General features: G+C 42.4%; 1 protein-coding gene and 1 long non-coding RNA gene across 2 annotated transcripts; both read left to right on the top strand.

Moving 5' to 3' along the window:
• The first annotated feature begins 12814 nt into the window (after window positions 1-12814).
• Window positions 12815-14826, top strand: msx1a (muscle segment homeobox 1a). Its single transcript, XM_012870681.3, has 2 exons — window positions 12815-13365; window positions 13567-14826. The coding sequence occupies exons 1-2, from the start codon at window positions 12939-12941 to the stop codon at window positions 13983-13985; spliced, it is 846 nt and encodes a 281-aa protein (XP_012726135.1). The 5' UTR covers window positions 12815-12938; the 3' UTR covers window positions 13986-14826.
• A 1319-nt stretch (window positions 14827-16145) lies between these two features.
• Window positions 16146-17009, top strand: LOC118567306. Its single transcript, XR_004933589.1, has 2 exons — window positions 16146-16428; window positions 16531-17009. It is a non-coding gene; the product is annotated as an uncharacterized LOC118567306 (long non-coding RNA).
• The last annotated feature ends 4930 nt before the right edge of the window (window positions 17010-21939 follow it).

Genomic DNA, 21939 nt, shown 5'->3' with positions numbered 1-21939 from the left:
CGATATTTTAGATGCATGTCAGTTCTGCCACAGTCACCCGTAGAACCCTTTGTATTAAAGGTTTATAAAAATTCAAATAAGGGCATTTATTGGGATAATACAGCACCCTCTGTATGAAAACCCTTCAAACAAATTCATCTTTCATTGCCTTTCCATGATCTCACACAGACAAGCTTAGGAAGATCCAAAGTTACCAAGATGTGACACGAAGCCAAATCCTGTGTTAAGAATTTTAATGCAAGGACCACTCATATATTTGCACAATTAACAATTCCTATGAAATATATGTAGTACAACAATATTTCAATGCATAGTTGAATTGTTTTTTATTTGATCTGAGGGTGTAAATGCGACACAACACTCTTCAAAATAGAAAGATGGGAGAACATGATGCTGAACTAAGGTAGTGTGTGGTGTGATAAAGTGTGTTGATGGAGGACCCAAACCCAGGCGAAGGTGATTACCTGAAAGAGGAGCTGCAGAGAAGGGGGGGGGGGGGGGGCATCAAACCAATGCAGAAATGAACCAATGCTGAATGCAGAAATGAATAACAACTAGTAAACACAAGGAGCCGGGATACAATAGCTAAACTAAACATGACTACACACAACCGTAACAAGGAGTACAAGACTAAAGGTGACAAAGCAGCTCAAAAACGGGTGAAAAACCAGATGGAAACAGAACATTGTCCACAAGAAAAACAAAAAAATTGCCAAATAAAGCGGGAACTACAAGTCAAAAATAGAATACCCAAAAAAAAGGGCAAAACTGTGCAGTAAAATAAACACAACGTCCTTCAATTCATCACACTCTAATCTTGTTCACCTAAACTTACCAAAATCAGCAGTCAAATCAATAATAGTCTTGTGAAAGCACCTGGAGAGGAGGAAGATAATGGTAAAGAAGTCAGTGACAGAGAGGTTTTTCATGTGTTAGACGACTGTAGAAACAAATGTGGCATCCTGGGGTCACAAAATCTACACGCCACGCCCGTCCAACATAAATATGTGAAATTTCCCGAACTCTACTGGGGCTCTGTGTTTGAAACCAAGTGATCTGGTCAGCTGAGACCGAGACATAATGTTCTTCAAGAACAAGCACTCCAGTTGGAGTAAAATAAAGAATCCCCTCATTGTGAAATACGGTGGTGATCTATGATGCTGTGGGCTTGTTACTCTTCCAAAAGGCCCTGGGAAGCTTGCACTCTTTGAAATGCCCGGATATTTTAGAAATATGAATCTAGCGGACTCTGCCAGAGCTCTGAAAACGGATCGTCACGGGGTCCTTCAGCAGGATCATGATCCAAAACATATGGCCAAAACAGCCAAGAAATGAATCATCAGACAATTTTTTTTTTTACCTTTTCCAAAGCTATCTCAGTTCCCCTCACACATAAGTCTTATAGAGCTAGTTGGTCTAGTTGGTAGTTCATGCAACAGCAAAAAAAAGATTAATTAATTTGAGAGAACATCATCCATCTTTGCCAGTGGTGCCTGACCTTATGCAACATAAACACTGGCAACGATTCCAATTTCTGGCACCTAAAACAAAGGCATGGCCTCGTTTCAGTCATTTACCTCTGTTGACCTTAATCCAAGCAATCCGACTGCAATATTCATATCTGTTTTCACTTAAATGGGTCTTAGAAGGACATTTACAAGGTGTTTTTGCAAAGCGTGCAAAAGTGTTTTTTTTATGACGTGTTGGAAACTGCAGTTATGGCAGTCGCTACTTAAACAAACGCAGTAAAAACGTGTCAAGCAAATCGCTCATTTTGCGTTTATTGTCACACCTCGCACCTCTGCTCCACAATACCACAAACTTAAAAAGAAAACTCAAATACACCTAATGGTACATTAATTACCCTGCTTTTGATCCCTCTTTTTTTAATCTTCATTTCCTCCCTATCTTGCCCTTTCAAGCTCGCTCACACACACACACACACACACACACACACACACACACGCACAGAAGCAGAGAAACGGCTGACAAGTAAAAGGCCAAGCCTATAAATAAAGAATTTGTAAGGTTAACTTTTGCAATTAGGTCTGGAAAGGTAAATATACCTCCAAGTAACATCTTAATGAGCTTCAACCAAGTGGAAACACTTTCAAGAAAAATAATAATAACCAAAAAACGAGTTCATCAGTCAAAATCTGCTCTTGATAAAATTCTATAGTGTGTGAAACAATCGTCCCCGGCTCCTGTTAAGGCTTTGCAAAGATCCTTGGGTGTCATAAAACCTGAAGGCAATTAAAAGTGCTCATTTTTCACCGCCGTTTCTAAATTCTGTAGCAATTAATCTGCCCAATTTGATTACGAACTGCACAAATTAAACAATAAAGAGCTGTCTAATGAGGGATTAATTATGGGTAGCAGGAGGGGAGAGGGAGCGGAGCCGCCGCCATGCGTCAGTGTCTGCCGCAGACAGCGCAGGGCCATAAGGAAGACAAAGAGGCTCCTCGTCCATGTGGTCCGGCGCTGATAGGGCCCCCTCATCACAGATCAGTAGATCCGCAGCCAAGAGAGCCCATAAAAGGCTGGGCCGTAATTGAAAGTGCCAAAATCAATAGCGCTGACAGGCCTTAATTAAATTAAATATGTCTCCCATAGGAGAGAGGTGGGGCCCAGAAGAGAAGGGAGTACAAGTGCTGCTGCCTGAGTGAGCTCACTGTTAAGAGGACTGCTGAGGCATCACACCAGTGTGTGTGTGTGTGTGTGTGTGTGTGTGCACGCTTTATGGAAATGGAACTTTAAATGACTGAAAGGAGATCAGTAGAAATGTGTTTTTAAAATGTCTGATAATCCTGGATGGAAAATGCGAAGGGAATAATCATCAGCATGATCAGGTTCTTTGGTTTTTACCAAACTTTTTCATTCAAATTGTAATATACCTGCAGCTTTCGACTGTCCTAGCCGCATATTCATTGTTTTTTTTTGCCGATTTTTCTGCCCTTTTCCACGTTCCTTCTACAAAAATGCATGACGAACAGATCGTTTATGAGGGTGAACCAAAATAAAATTAAATAAAGTTGAGAAGAAATCCCAATGTTAATATGCCGCTTGCTCAGCAACGACTCTTAGAATCAACAGGATCGCTTTTAAAACTTTTATTGGTATCTCAGAACATACAGCGACTTGGAGGACTAACCTCAAAAGATTTTACACATTTAGACACGCTTAAACTGAAAATTGCAAACATTTTACCACAATTTAATGTGTCAGACCAACATGAATTATTGCATTCGGACAAAGTTAAAGGAAAATAATGCATTGTGTAATAGATCTTCGCATTACCCAGCTTCCCTGCTCCAGCTGAAGTAAAACACCCCCACAGCATGATGCTGCCACCACCATGTTCCCTTCCCAGTTGTAACGATGCATTGCGTCCCGTGACATGCTGTTGAAAACTTTCGGACTTTGTTTCACTTTTTCAAAAGCGCTGGGGCAATTTGCAAAGCAGATTACTGAATGTTTTCTAACTGCATTCATGCTTTTTGATATGAAACGTACTGTTCTTTCTAAACAAAAGACGCCTTGAGCTGACTTGTGTGATGTCTTTGGTCTCAGAAAGGCATCACCTGCATGAAATAAAACATGGGAGGAAAAAAAAAAAGAAACATCTCCTCATCATTTCAGGCTTTGCCCACATTTAAAAGATCAGGCAGCTGGAGTCAGCAAAAGGTCACTGGCAGTGTGTTCCTGTGTGAAGAGGGGAACGAAAGACAGGAGTTGGTAAGACAGGGTGGTGATTGGGGAGAGGGCCAATCCGGGAACATCAACCCCTCTGAAAAAAAAAAAAAAAAAAACTTGGGTTGCAGACAGTTGAGGCTTGTGAGATTAGAATGGAGCCAGGTCTGGAGAGCGGTCCGAAGGACATGGGCACATAGCGGCTCAACCTCTAAACTTTTAGACAGCCGACCATACCCACAACCCCTAACCAATTTCATCCCAATCCTTTCTGCTTTGATTTGCACTTCTTTGACCAAACACACAAGGTAAAGGCAAACAGTCCATGACGATAATATGGGCTCAGAGTTTTTTTACAAGGAATATTTTATGTGTGTACGGTGTCAACAGAAGGCAGCGACAAGCTGTTTTAAAAGCAGCTCTAATTGCTGTGAACCTCCAGGATTGCATTCAAATACCTTTGACCTCAGAAAATATGTACCTCCCCACCATCTCTTAAACTTATTTTTATATTGAAAATTAATTTAACGGGAAGTTTGAGTAAAAATTAAGATGTTTCTTCTTCTTTTCACACTGTTCATAGCAAGCTTTTCCTAAAATGTCCTAATGTGGTAAAATAAATAGGAAATTACCCCTTTTTGAATTAAAAAATAAATGTGCAATTCTTCTGTTTCTTCTTATTCTTGACCCTGTCATTATTAGGTATTACTGTTTTATTAAGTAATTACTGATAAATTGTTAGATAGAATTTACAAAATAATAATAATAATAATAATAATAATAACAATAATAATAATAATAATAATAATAATAATAATAATAATAATAATAATAATAATAATAATAATAATAATAATAATAATAATAATAATAGGCTTGTTGGATATTTATTTGGAGCTGTTTTTCTCTGCTAAAATAAATCTGAACATGTTTTCATTAGTCCCACAATTTGTTTTTAATGCTGAAAACGCGTGCGGCGGTGTTTCGGCGCGCCACTCCATTTAGCCAATCACCGAGCATCTTTATAATGACCAATCACTATGATGATTTGTTTCCCGCAACTATTGCTTGTTTCGCGCTTATTAGGCGTTTAGCCCTAATTTGATTTCTAATCAACAAGCGCACTCCGCGTCTGAGGGGCCTCCCCCGCGAAATGATGGAGTTATCAAAGGCGTCGCCATTAGTTAATCAACTCCTTTCAGATATCATATTAGCCAGACCAGTGATTTGCAAATGATTTCATCGTGCAAGGCGGTTTAATGGCGTGGGAGAAATAAAGGGGCAGGCGATCATTTTCATTTCACACCGAAAGCTGCGCTGCGGATAATTGAGATCTCCTTGGCTGAGCGATGAATTGCTGTAAATCTAAAAGAAGAAGAAGAAGATGAAGAAAGCAGCAGTTTTTATCTGGATTTTACAGAGCAATAGGCGGCAGGCTCGGGGAGTGATACGGCTGCTGGCACGGTGAAATGATTTGGATTTGGAAGTCAAGCAGGGGTCACAGCGTGAGGGATGCTGATCCTATCAGGCTGGCTGAGGGTGTGTGACTGATGTCGGAGTAATGAAGAGACATGAAGCTTATGCTGTTGCGATGCAACATACAGGCGTCTCCCCACAGCAATGAAAACAGGGTATTAGGCCACATAAGACCACTGACCTTAAAAGGAATCCATAGGATTGCATCGTGTTCTTATAAACTCAAACGAATTGATATGAAATTAATTTGGACCACATGAATTGATATGAATTACACCGGTTTCTAATGTTACCTTGAGTTACCTTGAGTTACCTTGAATTACAGTTAATGTTACCATTAACTGTAATTTAGGACTGCATTAATAAACTCAATTAAGCTGGGGGGAAAAAATCCCAAACATTTGTTTAACCCATTAAATTTTATTTTATTTTGTTTTAAACTCTTTTTAAAATAATTTAGATGAGCTGGAATTTTTTTTTATTGGACAAGGGTCATGTAATTGATACAAGGATAAAGCAACCTGATCATTTAAGACATAAATTGGAATTAAACCACCGTGTAGTCAAATGACGGAGGAAGAAATGTGTGCCAGGTTATTTTGTTTTTGATTTGACTGACATGGCTTCCTGCCCTGGGCGGCATGACCCAGGGGGAAGGGACGCAAAAAACACCAGGAATTATGTAACATTTCTGACTGTGGCTAATTCCAGTCTAATGTGTTTTAGAACAACATATTTAATGCTGCTTGTTGATCACACAATTTAAACGAACAAAAATAAACAGTATTCAAGTATAGGGAACTGATCTCCATAATAATGACTTGAGACTGAAAAAGCATATATATATATATATATATATATATATATATATATATATATATATATATATATATATATATATATATATATATATATATATATATATATATATATATATATATAATTGTAACTTTTAACAATTTGTAGATTTTCTTTTACATAATTAACAGAAATTATTTCACAGTTAATATTTTTGACACCAGGACCACTTTATAATAATGAAAGCAGCATAGAAAGCTTGATATGGTCAAACCTGGACCGAATTATTCTACAGGAATAATGAGTGCTTTAAAACTGCTACTGAAATCTTAAAAAAAAAAGAAAGAAAAAAGGGGGGGGGGTCGTTTCTCAACCATTTTCATCTCGATCAGCTGTTGGACCACTTCATGTAACATTAGATAAATGACAAAGAGCTTGAAGCAGCGGCGACAGGGGTCGCCCAGGGTGGACTTCACACAAGAACCGTCCCTGCTGTTGAAATAATAATGCACATTCCAACACATAAACTCAGATTAATGTGTTGCCATAACCGACCGATCAAAATGCTGGTTATCACCGTTGCTTTGTCTTGGCTTCTTGACGGGAGTACCGGGTCCTCAGACCGCATGTCGATGCTGTCCATGGATGTTCAAAGAGGTGCTGAAGCGGGCGCTGCGCTCCATTGACCGGCTGCTGCTCCGACGCAGCTGTCTGGCTGCACCAATCAGCGGAGAGCACTAAACGCTTTCTTCACATACCCGAACCATCAACCCCCCTGAAAAAGTTTAGATAAAATTCCCACATTTCCACCTGCATCACATCAGATGCAGCCGCATGTCTTTGCAGAGACTCTACCCAGACAATGTGACCCCCCCCCCCCCCCCCCACACACACACACACACACGAACACACTAGTCTGGCGACAGCCGAGCTGAGAGCATTTTTTCCCCATCTACTCCTCTCCGTCCCTCTGAAGCGCAGAGCGCGTTTTATCCCCCACTTCAAAAAAATAAAGATAAAAATCACGCATCCATCCATCCTGTCAGACCGGGAAAATACGCATTTATAATTATAACTGACTGGGAGAATTAAAGATTTCAGCTTGAAAAAAATTTAAATATGCTTTATTCACGTCCTTATTCTCTCATGGGGTCTTTATTTCTGCGCTCGCTGCCGTTCAGATTTATTATCCGTGCCACTGAAATCAGTACATAAAGTGCCATAAGCCTTTATGAGCTGAAGGAGACACGCAACTCCAGCCTCACCAACAAAGACTGGCGAGGCAAATGAGTCGTTTTTAATATTTCATGTTTTGTTTCTTTAAATTTAGGTGCAGGATTTTAATGCTGACTTTTTTTTTTTTGGTCTAATTGTTGCTTAAATTTGTGCCATCGGCTCAGCCACAAGTGCGTAAAAAAAGGTTCCCTGTGAAGCTGGGCCGATCATCACATGATGGCGGTAAATATTGTTGCTATCACATATTTGTACTGGCAGTCGGCCCACATTACTGTGATGTTTTTTTGTTTTGTTTTGTTTGTTTTTGTGGGACACAGACACCAAATTGACGAGGAGGAATTTGGCAATTTATAAGGTTCAGAGTTATTCATTAATTCTGTTTTTTCCCTTTCATGTTTTGATTTAAAGCTCACGCCATCCAGGCCATATCATCTCCACAGATGCGCTCACAGTCATGTGCTAAACTTGTTCAAGTTCATATTTAAATGCAAAGTGCATCATTCATTTTCTAACGTGTTGATACCGTTATATTAAAAAAATATTTAAGAAATTGTTTTAAATAGTGCCATTTTATTTTTTTGTAGCAATTGTTTTTTTTTGTTTTTTTAAATGAAATGGATACCCAGTTTAAGCTGCCACCTGGAGTTTGGATTTAATCACCGAAGCACGTTGAAGCGATGGAAAATTAGAGCGAGGATTTAAAAGTGAGGATGAATAGGCGGACGCTCTCACAGGTAGGTGCCGCTACACCTGCCAGGCTGAGCGCATCCTGGAGCTTCATTGTTGCTCCGCGGCAGCAAAGTGGCCCGCTCCGCCTGATTGCGCTAATTGCCCTGAAACAGGATCCATTAAGTATAATTATGGAGACCTTGGGCCGGACCGAAGGCTCCTGCTTTCATCTCTCTGCAGGGCGAGACTCACCAGGAGAGAATATAAAAACGCACTCGAATAATTATGTGACGGTTATAACATGTTTTTTTTTTTTTTTGTGTGTGTGTGTGTGTATCCTTACCCACGCGCGGTGGGTCAGTGCCCCCCCCCACCCCCCACCCCCCCGGGTGAAAGCCACTCACAACAAGAACCAAGAGCAAATATTTAACCTAAAGAGCCCCTTTTTACGTCCACTTCTCTTTTCATGGCTTTACAGTTTACACTGACAGAGCTCGCATGAAAAGGGTTAAGACAACTTTCGGAGGCGGCGACAATCGGCTCTTTGTCCGCTGGTCCCGGCCCCCTGAGGAGGAACCAAAGGGAGTTTATGGAGTCAAAGAAAGGCCCGATGGGCCATATAGATCCTTTTTGTGACTCAACTCGGCCCTCGCTTGTTGGCCCGGGATTGAAAGATGGTAACCGTCCTCTCCGCGGCGGTCCTGCAGGCCGGAGCTCGGGATGCTGACCGGCACCAGTCTCCTCTGCTGCTGCTGCTGCTGCTGCCGCATGAAGCCAGAACAAGACAGCAGTCTGGAGCGCAAACTTATTACACATTTATCTGATAAAATGGTGTCATTGCGGAGAAAGAGGACTGAACAATGAAGCAGATACTTATTGTTTATTTCTAATCTAATAATGAACAAAAAACTATTTCGTGGCTGACTTTTTCGGCACAAAAAACGAACCGGGACGTTTCGTGCCGAACTCTCAACAACTCTGGAGAAACTCGTCGTTTCGTACCCATAATTAGTGCACTCGTCGTCCTGAGCTTTGTCGTTTGGTGCCCGTGAACAACCCAGTTTTGGGGGGAAGTATTCCAAAGAGTCATGAGACTACACATGTTCAAATTCCACTTTTATTGCTTTAATCCTTACCTGCAATGGGGAGGTTTCTTACTCATCCTGGCAGTCGACGGATCAAAGTAATTCTGTGCATTCTAGCGCATTTGAATACAATGTGCTTTTATGGCTCATATAAATATCAACAGGTCCCGTAGAGTTATTTATGATTTGTCCGGGGTCAAAATGTCTATTCTGTGTTACTAGAGTATTTTCTTAGAGTAGTTAATCAGCCCAAACAGGGGTCAGAAGCCCAATAAACGATAAGAAATAGGATTTGATGCATCCAGCAGAAAATAATATTTACTTTAATATTAGTAACCTTATATGGCAACGTTTCCCCATGATTCTTGGATTTTTAATGGTTTGTGCAGATTGATACAGAATTGTTTTGCAGGTGCCAGGTAATAGTTTGTGTATTGGTGTAAAGACGCACTCCTGCACCGAGTTCAGTGTCTGAGCCCCCAGGGCCGCTTGGGTCGGACCAGAGAGCCCTGGAGCCCTCGGCGCTGCATGTCTGCGGTTTGAAGTGTTGCATCATCTGCAAATGTATTGTCTGCGCAGCAGAAGGAACGACTAAAACCAAGACAATAAATCACCTGCAACTGTCATCAAAAGCGTCAAAAAGGGGACGTGCTTTGTTTTCTTCCCCTCCCTTCACTTTGGCGGCCAAGTTCTCATTAAAGAGCAATTCTCAATGGCCCTCTCAACTGGTCACGACGAGCCTCTCCAAATAGCAAATTATTCACCTTATCTGGTTATCTTTATTGCGGCGGAGAAGAGGTCGGCCGGGCGCCTCGATCGCAAATCATTGTGTCACCTTGAATATCGATTACCCTTTATGAGAAGCGGGTCTTTTAATGTCTCAACCATTAAAAAAGCCCGCGGCCAGGCCGGCCTTTAATGAGGCAGCGCGTCTCCAAAAAAGCAGGGAAACAAACGTCCCTCCGATCGTGGAGAGTCGCGCCGCCAGCTCTGCGTCCATCCCTCCATCCACGGCCACGGCAGGTCACACGGTCTGGAGATGTATATGGCATGTACTTATAGGGAAACATTTGCTCCCCGTGGGCGCTGACCCCTTTCTTCCACGCAGCCTGCCATCACGCGACTCTGGCGCTCATTTGAATAGACTGCAGTGGCATATGTGATCAGCTGAGAAAGGGCGAATTTCTCAGGCTGAATGGATCTGTGTCCCTGGGCTAGGGCGGACAGAGGAGGAGGAGGAGGAGGAGGTGGAGGAGGAGGTGGTGGAGGAGGAGGAGGAGGTACCGCGCTCTCTCGGGTGTGAGCGAAACCGGTTTTTTAAATAAGTCTCCTAAAAGTGCAGCCCTTTGATCCGGGCCGCTGCTGGCGCCTAAAAACAACATAAGTTGTCTGCCCATTAAGGAGACTGACAAATCGTGACAGATTGTTTATGCGTGGTAATTAGGCGCTCTGCCCTGAGAATCGACGCAATAAAGTAGGCTCTATACCTGTCTTCACTGCAGGGGAGTTAATATATATATATATATATATATATATATATATATATATATATATATATATATATATATATATATATATATATATATATATAGAGAGAGAGAGAGAGAGAGAGAGAGAGAGATAGATAGATATAGATATAGATATAGATATAGATATAGATATATATAGATATCAGGCCCGTATTAAGACCATGTGGTGACCCTGGGCACTATACCTCAAAGCCCCCCCCTTACCCGTGCTGTCCTCCGGTCAAAAACATCAGACATAATCAAGGGGATTTCTTGTAATGTAATTTACTATTTACTAACTTACACAACTACATGTAGGCATATGAGCAGTGTGCAATATTCAAATGTCTCATTTTAAAATGTTGAAATAAAAAAAAATCTTGATTTATTTATCATTTATTATTATTGTGACATCAGTGTTCACAAAACAAATAATTCATGGTCTTTCAACAATTTCAAGTAAATAATATAATAATTTATGAAAAATATATTTTTAAAGCATGTCATGTGCCCCCCCCCAATGGTTGGTGCCCCTGGGCATATATATATATATATATATATATATATATATATATATATATATATATATATATATATATATATACAGTATAAATTGTGCCCCTCTTCAGGATTGGAAAGACTTGAGTACATGCTTTTCTGGTAAAGCAGATATGACCTGACCTCCTTAGCCAGGAAATGGTTTATGGAAAAAAAGGTCTGTTTGCTAAAAATTGACCCACGGTCAGAGGCTGGACATGGATTTGTGCTTCTCCTGACATCACACAGTGCACGATGATATAGGGAGGGCAGAAATATTTCACAAAAGCTAGCAGTTCCAGAGCTGCGGCATCTTGGAGTCATCAAGTGTCCAATAAAACGCATTGGACACCAGAGGTACGAGTGAACCATTTGTTTGGGAGTGATGTGGGTGGGGTGGGGGGGGGGGGGGGGAAGCCTTTCCTGCCTGACCACCACAAACGTCAACATTTCTGTTGGTTCTGTGTGCTTTGGTCAGATGGGACTAAAACAGAGCTTTTTTTAAACAATATACACTCCAGATGGGATTGGCAGGGAGCAAAATGATGTGGACCCCATGCCCACTGTTTAGCAAAGTGGAGGATGTGTGATGCTGTGGGCCTGTTTCTCTTCCAATGGTCACGGGAACCTTCTTAGAATGCATTCCATCATAGAAGGAAATTTCTTTCATCCAATTAAAAATCTGGTTGTCTCTTCCGGAAACTCTGCATTTGATCATCATCTGGTCTCTCAGCGTGATACTTATCTAAAACATATGGCCAAATCACCACAGAAGTGGCACATAAGATGCTAAATCAGCCTTCCTACATTAGCATCTCAGTCCGCAGACCTGAAAACAGAAACCCTGTGTTGGCAGCCGAAATGGAGAGAGAGGATCAGTTGTCTCTTGACAATCTGGAGATGTGTGTTTGTAATCTTGTGAAACGTCAAAAATTACAAAATGCTGTCACTTTGACAAAAGAGGATTGTACAAGAACCCTTGGCGAGCATTTACGTCAGTGTTCCCTGGAATTAAAGCCGTTGTTTATTTGTTTTGTTTTTTTGCAATTTTTCTAGAATTCAAGTTTTTGTTTTATTTTTTTATTTCAGTGTTGCTTAAATCTTGCTTTTCTTAGCTGCAAAGCTGTGCGCTGATGTCACGTCTTAGTGGTTGTTGTCAGGAAACCCCTTGACGTGCCACCTTCTCGGAAGAGATTTTAAAAGTGCATGACGATTTCACGAAGATTATAAGGCTCAAGTAGTTTCGCAGTGCAAATGCAAAGCTCACTGTTAGTGAACGGCCCATCTTTTAGCAGTCTACTATTTTGTCAGGAAGGTTTTATGCCTCACTCGATCACATCTTCTTCCTCCTCTTCTTTTTTTTTCTCACACTTCTTTTCAATATTAGAGGACAAACCAGACGCGTAAAATGAAAACCAGTCAGAGTGAAACTAATTCAGCTGAGAAAGCACCTTTTAAGATTGGCTGTAATATTGATTGAAATCAATCCAAACATGCGAACTGTTAAATATTTGGCTCAATCCTAACAGTTTGTTTCAGCGGTGTAAAAAAAAAAGTATAAGTTTAGGATATAATTAGGACTAAAGCGCCATTTGGGAGCGCTTACTCTTGATGAAACCACGGATCATTAAGAGTTTGTTTTCCCTTAATGTGTATTTGAAGTTTGTGACATTGCTAAACTTCCCCATCCTACTGCCCCCCCCCCCCCCCCCCCCCCCCCCCCCTCCCCCTCGGCTCGGCCCATGTCCCCGTTGATTGGCCGCCTCCCTCTCCACGCCTGCTTTATCACGCAGCTCTGCGCTCCAATCTGGCCGCATAAACATGAGGATACCGTCGCTGTAACAGAACCCTGCCCACGGCTCACACAGTCACAGTTGAGACTCCAGCAGCTCTGCTTTTTTCCCCCCACACATTTTTCCTTGTGCCAGTCGGGACCTGTATGGCCCCATCGATCGCCATGTCAGCACTGACCGCCGGCGTGAAAAGCGAAGACCTCTCCCCCCGCTCGGTGCTCGTCAACAGAGGCGACATGCAGACCAGCCTGGGCGCCGCGGAGGAGACCGGGAAGCCGAAAGTCGCGATCCTGCCGTTCAGCGTGGAGGCGCTGATGGCCGATAGGAAGCCCAGCAGAGAGGGGCCGTCTCCGGACGGCGCGGCCGGGACGTCCCAGGCGCCGGGGAAGGGGACGCGGATCGGCGCCTTCGCCGGTCTGGAGGCTTCTGTCCCTGCTTTGCCAATGAGCTCTGCCTTTTCTGTGGGCGACATCATGAACATGTCCGAGGATGTGCTCATCAAACCCGAGAGCCCGGACAGCCAAGAGAGAACTTCGTGGATACAGAGTCCGCGCTTTTCTCCAACTCCCCCAAGTAAGTTCCATTTAAAGTGCTCGTTAGAGAATTACGCACGGGTCGATTTTAAAGTGTGCGCAGATGTAGAAAATAAAAATAAATTAACGCTAAAAGAAAACTCGCCTACACGAGTCAGCCCACTTTCCCGAAAGGTTTTCCGGTTTTAAGATGTGGTGAAACCTCTTTTTTGAAAACTGAATCGCTTTGCGTTTCTTCCAGGACGCCTGAGTCCTCCTGCCTGCCCGCTGCGCAAACACAAGACGAACAGAAAGCCCCGGACCCCGTTCACCACGTCCCAGCTGCTGGCCCTGGAGAGGAAGTTCCGACAGAAGCAGTACCTCTCCATCGCGGAGCGGGCGGAGTTCTCCAGCTCGCTCAACCTCACGGAGACCCAGGTCAAAATCTGGTTCCAGAACAGACGAGCAAAGGCCAAGCGCCTCCAGGAGGCAGAGCTGGAAAAACTGAAAATGGCAGCGAAGCCCATGTTGCCCCCGGCTTTCGGGATCTCCTTCCCCCTCGGCGCGCACGTCCCCGCGTCCTACGCCGGGTCGCACCCGTTCCAGAGGCACTCGCTGCCGGTGTCTCCGGTGGGACTGTACGCCGCGCATGTGGGATACAGTATGTACCACCTGGCTTGACGCAAAAAAAAGGGGGCAGTAGGACTACTTTTGTTTTTCAAGAGGGATTGGGCCCGTTTGGACCAGTGATGCGACTGAAGAGAAGCATCAAGGCGGGGGAGGTCAGTGTCGCATCTGGTCAGGGAGGGTGGGAGCAAGGCCTCCTAACGGACACGCACCGACCACGTTGTATCCTCTTCTCTTTTGACCTGGTCAGTAAATTGCCACACCGCAGAAATAATCCAACGATGTGAGTGACTGGGTGTGTGTGTGTGTGTGTGTGTCAGACAAAGGTCTTTGAAGATGTTTGTTTTTTTTCCCCCTTCTTTTTTTTTTTGCAAATGTGGAAAATGATTTTTCAACCTTCCAACGTGTTTTGACCTTAAAGTCAAGTGTGGACATTAAGCAGGGCGTCCATGGCAGCCAGGTGAAAGGTGACAGGACTTTCTTTTCAGAGATCAAGGCTCAGCTTGACATTTTCTACTTATACGCAAAAGGTCATCCGCAGGCCGACGTCAAACCAAACTAACAAATCCACACATTTGCAGTTTTTGGTTTACTTATTTTGTTTTGTTGTTTTACTTTCATACAGTATAAGTTTCAACCACAGCATGCCAATCAGTCTGTGAAACCTGGAGAACCACAGCATCAGTTTTTTTTTTTGTTGTTGTTGTCATTGTTTATTTTTTTATATATATATAAAAAAACAGCACTGTCTGTTGTCGGATTGATTCCCTTATTTTCGGAAGGGGAAAGGTGTACTGTAAAGTAATGTATATTTGAAAAAAAAATATCCTCATTTATATTCTGAATATATTTGTGACATAACTTAATAAATTGTTTATTCTTTTTTTCCAATTAAGTTTTTCGTTTTAAGATACCCTTGTTTATTCTAACTGCAGGGAATCTTTCACAAGTCTATTCCAAATCCGTTTTGCTGGGATTGAACTCAATTCAATAGCTTTTTAGAGGCCAAATTAGGTTAAATTGAAGTTCAGAATGTAGCAGCGTGATAAATGGATGCAAAAGACGCCCAGATGTGATTGAAAAGCTGCTGGTGCAATTCCAAATGGGATAACCTAACCTGACTTTCAGCGTCTTTGTCTATGCTACATTTGGACAAGAGCTATGATCTGAAAAAGAGACAAAAGACGTGTGTAAAGAAAAGTGAGCCCCTGCAGCGTCCATGGTTTGGAGGGTGAGACCTGTTTTTACAGGTCAAACTCAGATGAAATAAAAAGGCGGATTACAAGGGGGGAAATAATTAGTAAGGGTGAATTATTAAAATATCACCAAAAGAAATGTTTAATTTAGCTGATCTCAGTCGGATCCTCTGTTTTCTCTGTGCGTTGAAGAGCAGTGGATTTATGCCCCACGTTATTCTAAGGGCAAAGATGCAACGATCAGGCTTTCCTGCTGATTCCAATTTTTGTTTTTCTTCCGGTTTTGACCGATTTAATTTCTTTCCCAAGGACTATGATGCACAAAAGAGAAAGCAAAGTGCTGCAGGCTCCTTGGTGGATGTGGTACTTTTGAATCCAGCTGAAAATGATATGTCAACATTTATGGCCTATAATCATGTCCCTAAACCTTCTTGGATTTTCAGGATACACATAGACTGATGAGTTAAAATGGAATGGGGTTTCTCAGTTTTGATTCATTTAAAGTTAATTGACCATTAGACCTTCTGATTGCGCATCAGAGCCGATCATAGGAAATTTGTCCGATCCCTGTAAGGCCGATTGATCGATCGGCGCATCTCTTGGGAAGTCTCCTCCTGTGGGCTTTCTGCTTTGAAACATCTAACCCAGATTTTGATGGAGGCAAGAGGACGAGGGGGTGGTGGACAATCACTTTTGCTGACTCCGAAACACGCAGATCCATTTTGAAGTTTGCCTCTTGGGTGGAAACCGCTGGTAAACAATCCGCTGCGGCTGTAATTTACGCGCGTTCAGGGCGGAAAGTGAGACGGGTGGCACGTTGGGCAGGACTGAGCCGTGCGCGTCTGCGTGAGTCTGGAGAAGATTTTTTGAATCCCAGGAATAACATGTGAAGAGAAACTTCTTCTTTTTTTTTTTGTCTGCCATCAGAAGGAACTTGGATGAGAAAAGAGGGATCAGATAGGAGGGTGAGGGTGTGTGTGTGTGTGTGTGCGTGTGTGTGTGGGGGGGGGGGGGGGGGGGGGGATCACAGACCTCTCCGCGGCGCTTTTAAAGGCTTTCTCCGGACTTTCCTGCCATTCAGGCAGGGGTTAAACTGGAGTAAAATAATTGCTGTAATGAGCAAAGGCAATCTGCCGCAGACAGAGGCCGGCTCCAGCGTGGCTGTAGCTCCAGGCAAGGCGGAACTTTTATCATTCCTAAAATGTCAACGGGGGACTGGGACGGGCAACACTTTCAGCTCGCAGCGCTGCGATTTCCTCCCCGGAACGAGCAAACAAGGCAAAGCCTCTTCACTTATTCAGGTACAATCCCTTTTATTCTTTTCAAATCAGAAACAAACAGCAACATTAAAATGAATTTCAAACGTTTTTTTTTTTTTTTTTTCCTTTGGCTTGACTCCTCAGATCATCTCCGCTCCGTCTCATCCAGCGTGCAGGCATGAATTAATACATAATCCCCGACAATAAGTTCAAATCACACGGATGGACGCTCCTTCTGAAAAGAGCCGAAACTTGACACAAAGGAGCCAAAGGGGGGACCAGTCCTCTCTTCTGAAGCCTTTCATTCCTTTGTCCCTCCGCCCGCTCTCTATCCTGCCAGGGGCCAAACACAAAACAACAGTCGCTTGTTTATATCGTCGAAAAGATCACAGGAGGTTCTCCTGGCTCCGTGGCAAAGAACCTCTTGATCCCCCAAAGGAGGCAAACAGGTTATTATCTTGGATAAATGATTAAGAAAAGAAGAGGCCTTTAACCTTTGAGTGGAGGGGATGTTGTGGACAATTTCAACTTTAACCCAAATGTAACAGGAGTATATATTTTCTAAAGCTCACTTTCTCTGATACCCAGACTGGGGAATAAAAGCGTCTGATTTAATCCCTTAATCGCCTTTTCTTACGCGTTGGCGTATCGTGTTCCCGTTTTGCTGTGAGAAATAAAACAAGATGCTGCTTATCTCGAAATGTGGTTTTATGATCCATTATGACTCAAACATAAAACTCTATCAAACAGCGGGAGGTTGATCATGAGAACTAAGTTACAATAATAATAATAATAATAATAATAATAAATCAAGATGTCTGTTCCCTGAATATTCATGTCCAGAATTAATCAAAACGTTTAATCACAATAAAAATAGAAATTAAAAGCAATGGTATCAGTTTGGTGTTACAAGTGCGAAATAACGGAGGAGACGGTCAAACACACATTCGCATATTTTTGTCAGGCTGCAATATAACATTTAACGTTTCTACTTTTTCCCCCGTGAAAAATAACAGAAAATAACAAAAGCTTTTTTTTTTTTTTTTTTTTTCCAAAACGGCATTTTCTTTCTACATTCTTGGAAAAACTGTCCCTGCGCTGCTTTTAAACCAACATCAACAAAAGCCCCGAGTCCATAACATATCCCACACCACCACCTTCTGTCCGCAGTAAGAAAAACTCCACAAAACAGCAATAAAACACGCACATGGAACCATGAATCCACTGAAAGGTGAATTTTATTTCTTAACACGCGCATTTAATCCATTTTAATAGGCTACCTTTATTTTGCATGTAACCACAAAATACAAGCCCTTCTGCGGTGATCCCATTGTGTAAAAGCAAAATAAAAACACCTAAACTAATATAATTACTCATCTGCAAAACTAAATCCACGAAAAAATAATAATTCAAAAATATAAGCGAGCCAGAGGTGACTTTTTTAGTCCTTACACGTCCCTACACGCCTGTCCAGCGCCGCATGCAGACTAATAACACCACATGAACGGTATAAATCATGGCTCAAAGATAGCTTCCAGTAGAAAACCAGATGGTGACGTCTGGACCGGGAATGCACAGTGACATTATAGCCTAACATGAAGTCAGCCTTGAGGAAACAAAAGAGGGAATATTCAAAAAAGGTAGAGATGTAAACGGACCTGGATTTTTTTTTATTATTAAATTTGTGTGTGTGTGTGTGTGTGTGTGTGCGTGCGTGCGTGCGTGCGTGCGTTGTGATCCTGCAGCAAAATGGGCCTAAATAAACCTGATCAAAAGACGGGCGAATAGTAATAACAAATTTTTTTAAATACATACCCAGCATTTTTATTTTATTATTTCAAGCTATGTTACAAAGGAATATTTGGTGAACATTTGTGGGAAAACAGAAGCTGCTGAAAACTTTAAACAACGATGAGAAATTTAATTAATGTAGTAGATTGTCCACTAGAGGGCAGCTCTGTGCTTGTCTCCGTGCCGCGAAAGGTTGAAATGTCCAGCGCTCCTCTGACTTTGGTCACCAAGTTCTGTTTAGCAGAGGCCAGAATAAAGCCTTCGATGGAGAAACGGTTAAATCATTAAATGCTAACTGAAATGTATGATTGACATTAATCCTTATATAAGCCAAAACCAAAAATTTTTGCATTTGGTGTAAACAGGCAAATTATATGGTGCCATTTGTGAGGCAGCAGTTCTCGAAAATGCGATAAAAGTGTTAAATGTAATGGAAAACTAGAAGAAGTCCTCAAATCGGACCTGTATGGAGGAGCGGTAAAAAGATAGCTATCAGCCATTTGGGAGCACCAAACACAAGGAACAAGGTTCTCTGGCGAGGTGACAGAAAAAGAGAACTTTTCAGCTTTCAAGCAAAAACATGGAGGAAACATTACACACCTGAGCAAAATTCCCCGCAGTGAAACACACAGCGGCTGCAGCATCATGCTGTGGGGGTGTTTTTCATCAGCAGAGACAGGAATTGATTCAGGAGTGCTGGTGCAGGGAGACCTCTAAAAGTCATAGGACACTGGCTCTTGAGGACTGGAGCTAGAGACCTCTAGAAAGGCAGTAGAAAGGCAGAGACAAAGTCCAGACCTAAATACAAATAAATGTATGGTAGGACTTGAAAGCTGATGTTCAAAGGTGCTCTCCAATCAAATATGTTGTGCAGAGCTGGGTGTAACAAACCCAAGGTGACTTGTAGAGTTAGTTGCAGTAAAAGGCCGTTCTGAAAAGTGTTGACTAAGGGACAAGGGAATATGAATTTATTCTGTAATTGGTGTATTTTAAAAGTCATAATCTAATCCAAATACAGCTGGCGACAGAATTTTATTTAGGGGTATTAGAATAAATGGAATAAATCCACTCCATAGAGACTTTTCAAATTTGTTTGTAAAAAAACCAAAAATAAAAAACATTGAAAACCACACCCATTTTTCACATAAAATCCCAATAGAGTAGACGAAACTTGGGTTATATTGTCACAAAAGTAAAAAAAAAAGTTAAAAGGGTATGGAAACTTTAGCCATCAAGGCTCCACAGTGAGATAAGATGAACCCTGAATAAAGTCAGCAGTACATCAGCAGGTCCTTGCCTTTTCTGAAAGAAAAAAAAAAGTTCTTAGCTTTTATCATCACATTAAACAACAACCTAATAAAAGAAGTATTTCTTGCGCGCAGGGGGTCAACGTGGTTAACAACAACACAGCCTCTCTCAACAGCCTGCTTTACTGACCAGCGTCATTGTTATAAACAGGCCAGAGAAAGTGCCGGCCATCTATTGAGGGAAACATTTCCTTATGCGCGCTAATGAGGCAGCATTTCTCTAAGAAATGCAATAAAAGCTCTAAATGTGATGGAAAATTGCCTGAAAACCCTATAAACGACTCGGAATCACAGCGCTGCGCGGCCGCTACTTTAATGTGAATAGGTGTGTGATGTGTTCTTTATGAGGGAATTTCATTTTAACAAAGCAGAGAATGATTGCTGATTGCGCAGCGCCCAGCGTTTTTTTCTGGTGCAGTCCCTGAACGTTGCATTGCCACGGCCGCCCGCCGTTTTAATGTTCTGTTCTCGTTTCGCTTTTTTAAGACTAGGTGCATTGTGCGGCCCTATAATTATGATTAATAAGAGCAGCAATCAGGCTTTATAAGCGCGCCGTGGGCCCGGTTTTCCTAATAAGCCACATGGTGCTGACAAACAGTTTGGTGCTTTCAGGGTCAGTTTATTATAGCTGCGAGGAGCCCAGACATGGCGGTTCAGAAGCAGGGATCTGATAGGAACAAAGGAAAATCAGTTTGGTGGATTCTGGGGATTCCTCGCGGAGCAGATGTGACTCAGTTTCTGTTCCCAGCAAAGAGCTCCCAGTGTGGCTAAGTGTCTGCCGGACATTGTGGCGTCAGAGGGCTGCACACATTCCACAACACGTCAGCGTTGTGGTTACAAGATCGTACTCAAAACAACACATTCACTTTAGAAATCGGCGCCAATCACTTGTGTGCCTTTCTAATCCATTCACGGCTAACGATGTCAAACAAATTAGCAAATAAATCGATATCGAAAATTTTCCTCAGGTGCTTTGTGAACAGATTACGAAATGTTTCCCATGGTTTCTGGTTGCAAACACAAATTTCACTGGGTTTGTAAGGTAAGGTAGGTCTTTGGCAGCCTCCAGCGGGAATGCCTCCAGGATTGATCGTGTCCGGCTCCGTCCATCTTGGCTTCAACTTCGTCTGAGTTCTGCCACAAAGAGTTAGCGTCGCCGCCGGGAGGTTCTGTGTTTTTAGGGCTGGACTGTCTTTCATGTTGACCCGAATTTTCTCTTGTTTGCAATTAATTTATTTGAACAGGTAAGTTTGTTTGTTGTTCTGGCATAAGTCCACCCTGAAATCACTCCCAGTCCCCTTTTCACTGGTGAAATCTAAATAGAAGAATGACATCTTGTAAATAAATCACTGTGCAAGCGACACAACTGTGTCTTGTGGCTACTTGAGGTCTGACTGGGATGTATAACCCCACAGCATGGTGCTGCCACCACCACGTTTCCAGGTGTGTTCAGGCGACGCACACTCTTCATTTTTCTTCACAATTAGCATTTTGCCCATAGGCCAAAATTAATGGCACCAGAGCGACTTCCTCCCCATATTTTCCGTGTCCCCCTGGTTGTGGCACACTGGTTTCCTTTCAGCAATAGCTTTCTTCGTGCGCCTCTGTCATAAAGGCCAAATTCTTGGAGCACTGAGTAAACGTTGTCCCCGTCAACATGTTCTCTCATTTAATGCTCCCCTCGGTAGATTTCATACTGTTTGTTTACTACTATCTCATAACGGCCCTCTTCTGTGAGGCCTTCACAGAAGAGCTGGATTTATACTGGGATTAAATTAAACACAGATGGGCTCTGTTTACTCATGACGTATCACTTCTAAAGACCGTTGGTTGCGCAGGATTTTATTTAGTGGTATCAGGCTAAGCAGGGCTGGGTACAAACGCTGCCACACTTTTCAGATTTCTACTTGTGTAAAGTGAAGAAATGCATCTTTTTTTTAACCCGCTTCACAATTATGCACCACTCTGTTGTCGTCTACCAAGTGCTAATCTGACCAAAATACACTGAAGTCTTGGAGTTGCTTGATTGAATAGGAATATTTTTGCAAGGCACGCTGTGCACAACGGACAAACAATCAAAAAGGTTTTGTCTTTGGCTGCTCTATTATTAAAAACTGAGAAAAATCCTTCTTGTTATGCCGAGTGGTACCTGGTCAACTAGCACCATCTGCTGACGGACCCAAGTACCTCAGACCTGTTGTTTGGCCAAAATAGGACCATTGCTATAAATCTGCTTGTTCCCCAAGGCCCTCGTGATTCTAACCCTTGTGGAGCAGATGTTCTGATTGCTACATCAGCCACAAACTAAAACTCACTAAATGAATAGACTGCAGGGGAAGAAGGAACCATGGAAACTACGGTCAGGATGGAGAATTAAAGATAAAACTGTGGGGAATTATGGAGCGATGAAGTGAACCAGACAAACCACAGAAGAGGCAACGATACGAGTGTTGAA

Source organism: Fundulus heteroclitus, chromosome 20 (genome assembly GCF_011125445.2).
Source record: "Fundulus heteroclitus isolate FHET01 chromosome 20, MU-UCD_Fhet_4.1, whole genome shotgun sequence".
Lineage (NCBI taxonomy): Eukaryota > Metazoa > Chordata > Actinopteri > Cyprinodontiformes > Fundulidae > Fundulus > Fundulus heteroclitus.
This window is presented reverse-complemented; position numbering and strand designations above follow the sequence as displayed.

Bases quoted from the DNA above. Each gene is read 5' to 3' on its own strand.
- msx1a (XM_012870681.3), top strand. From the start codon at position 12,939: ATGGCCCCATCGATCGCCATGTCAGCACTGACCGCCGGCGTGAAAAGC. The intron at 13,366-13,566 runs GTAAGTTCCATT...CGTTTCTTCCAG, and splicing joins CTTTTCTCCAACTCCCCCAA to GACGCCTGAGTCCTCCTGCC.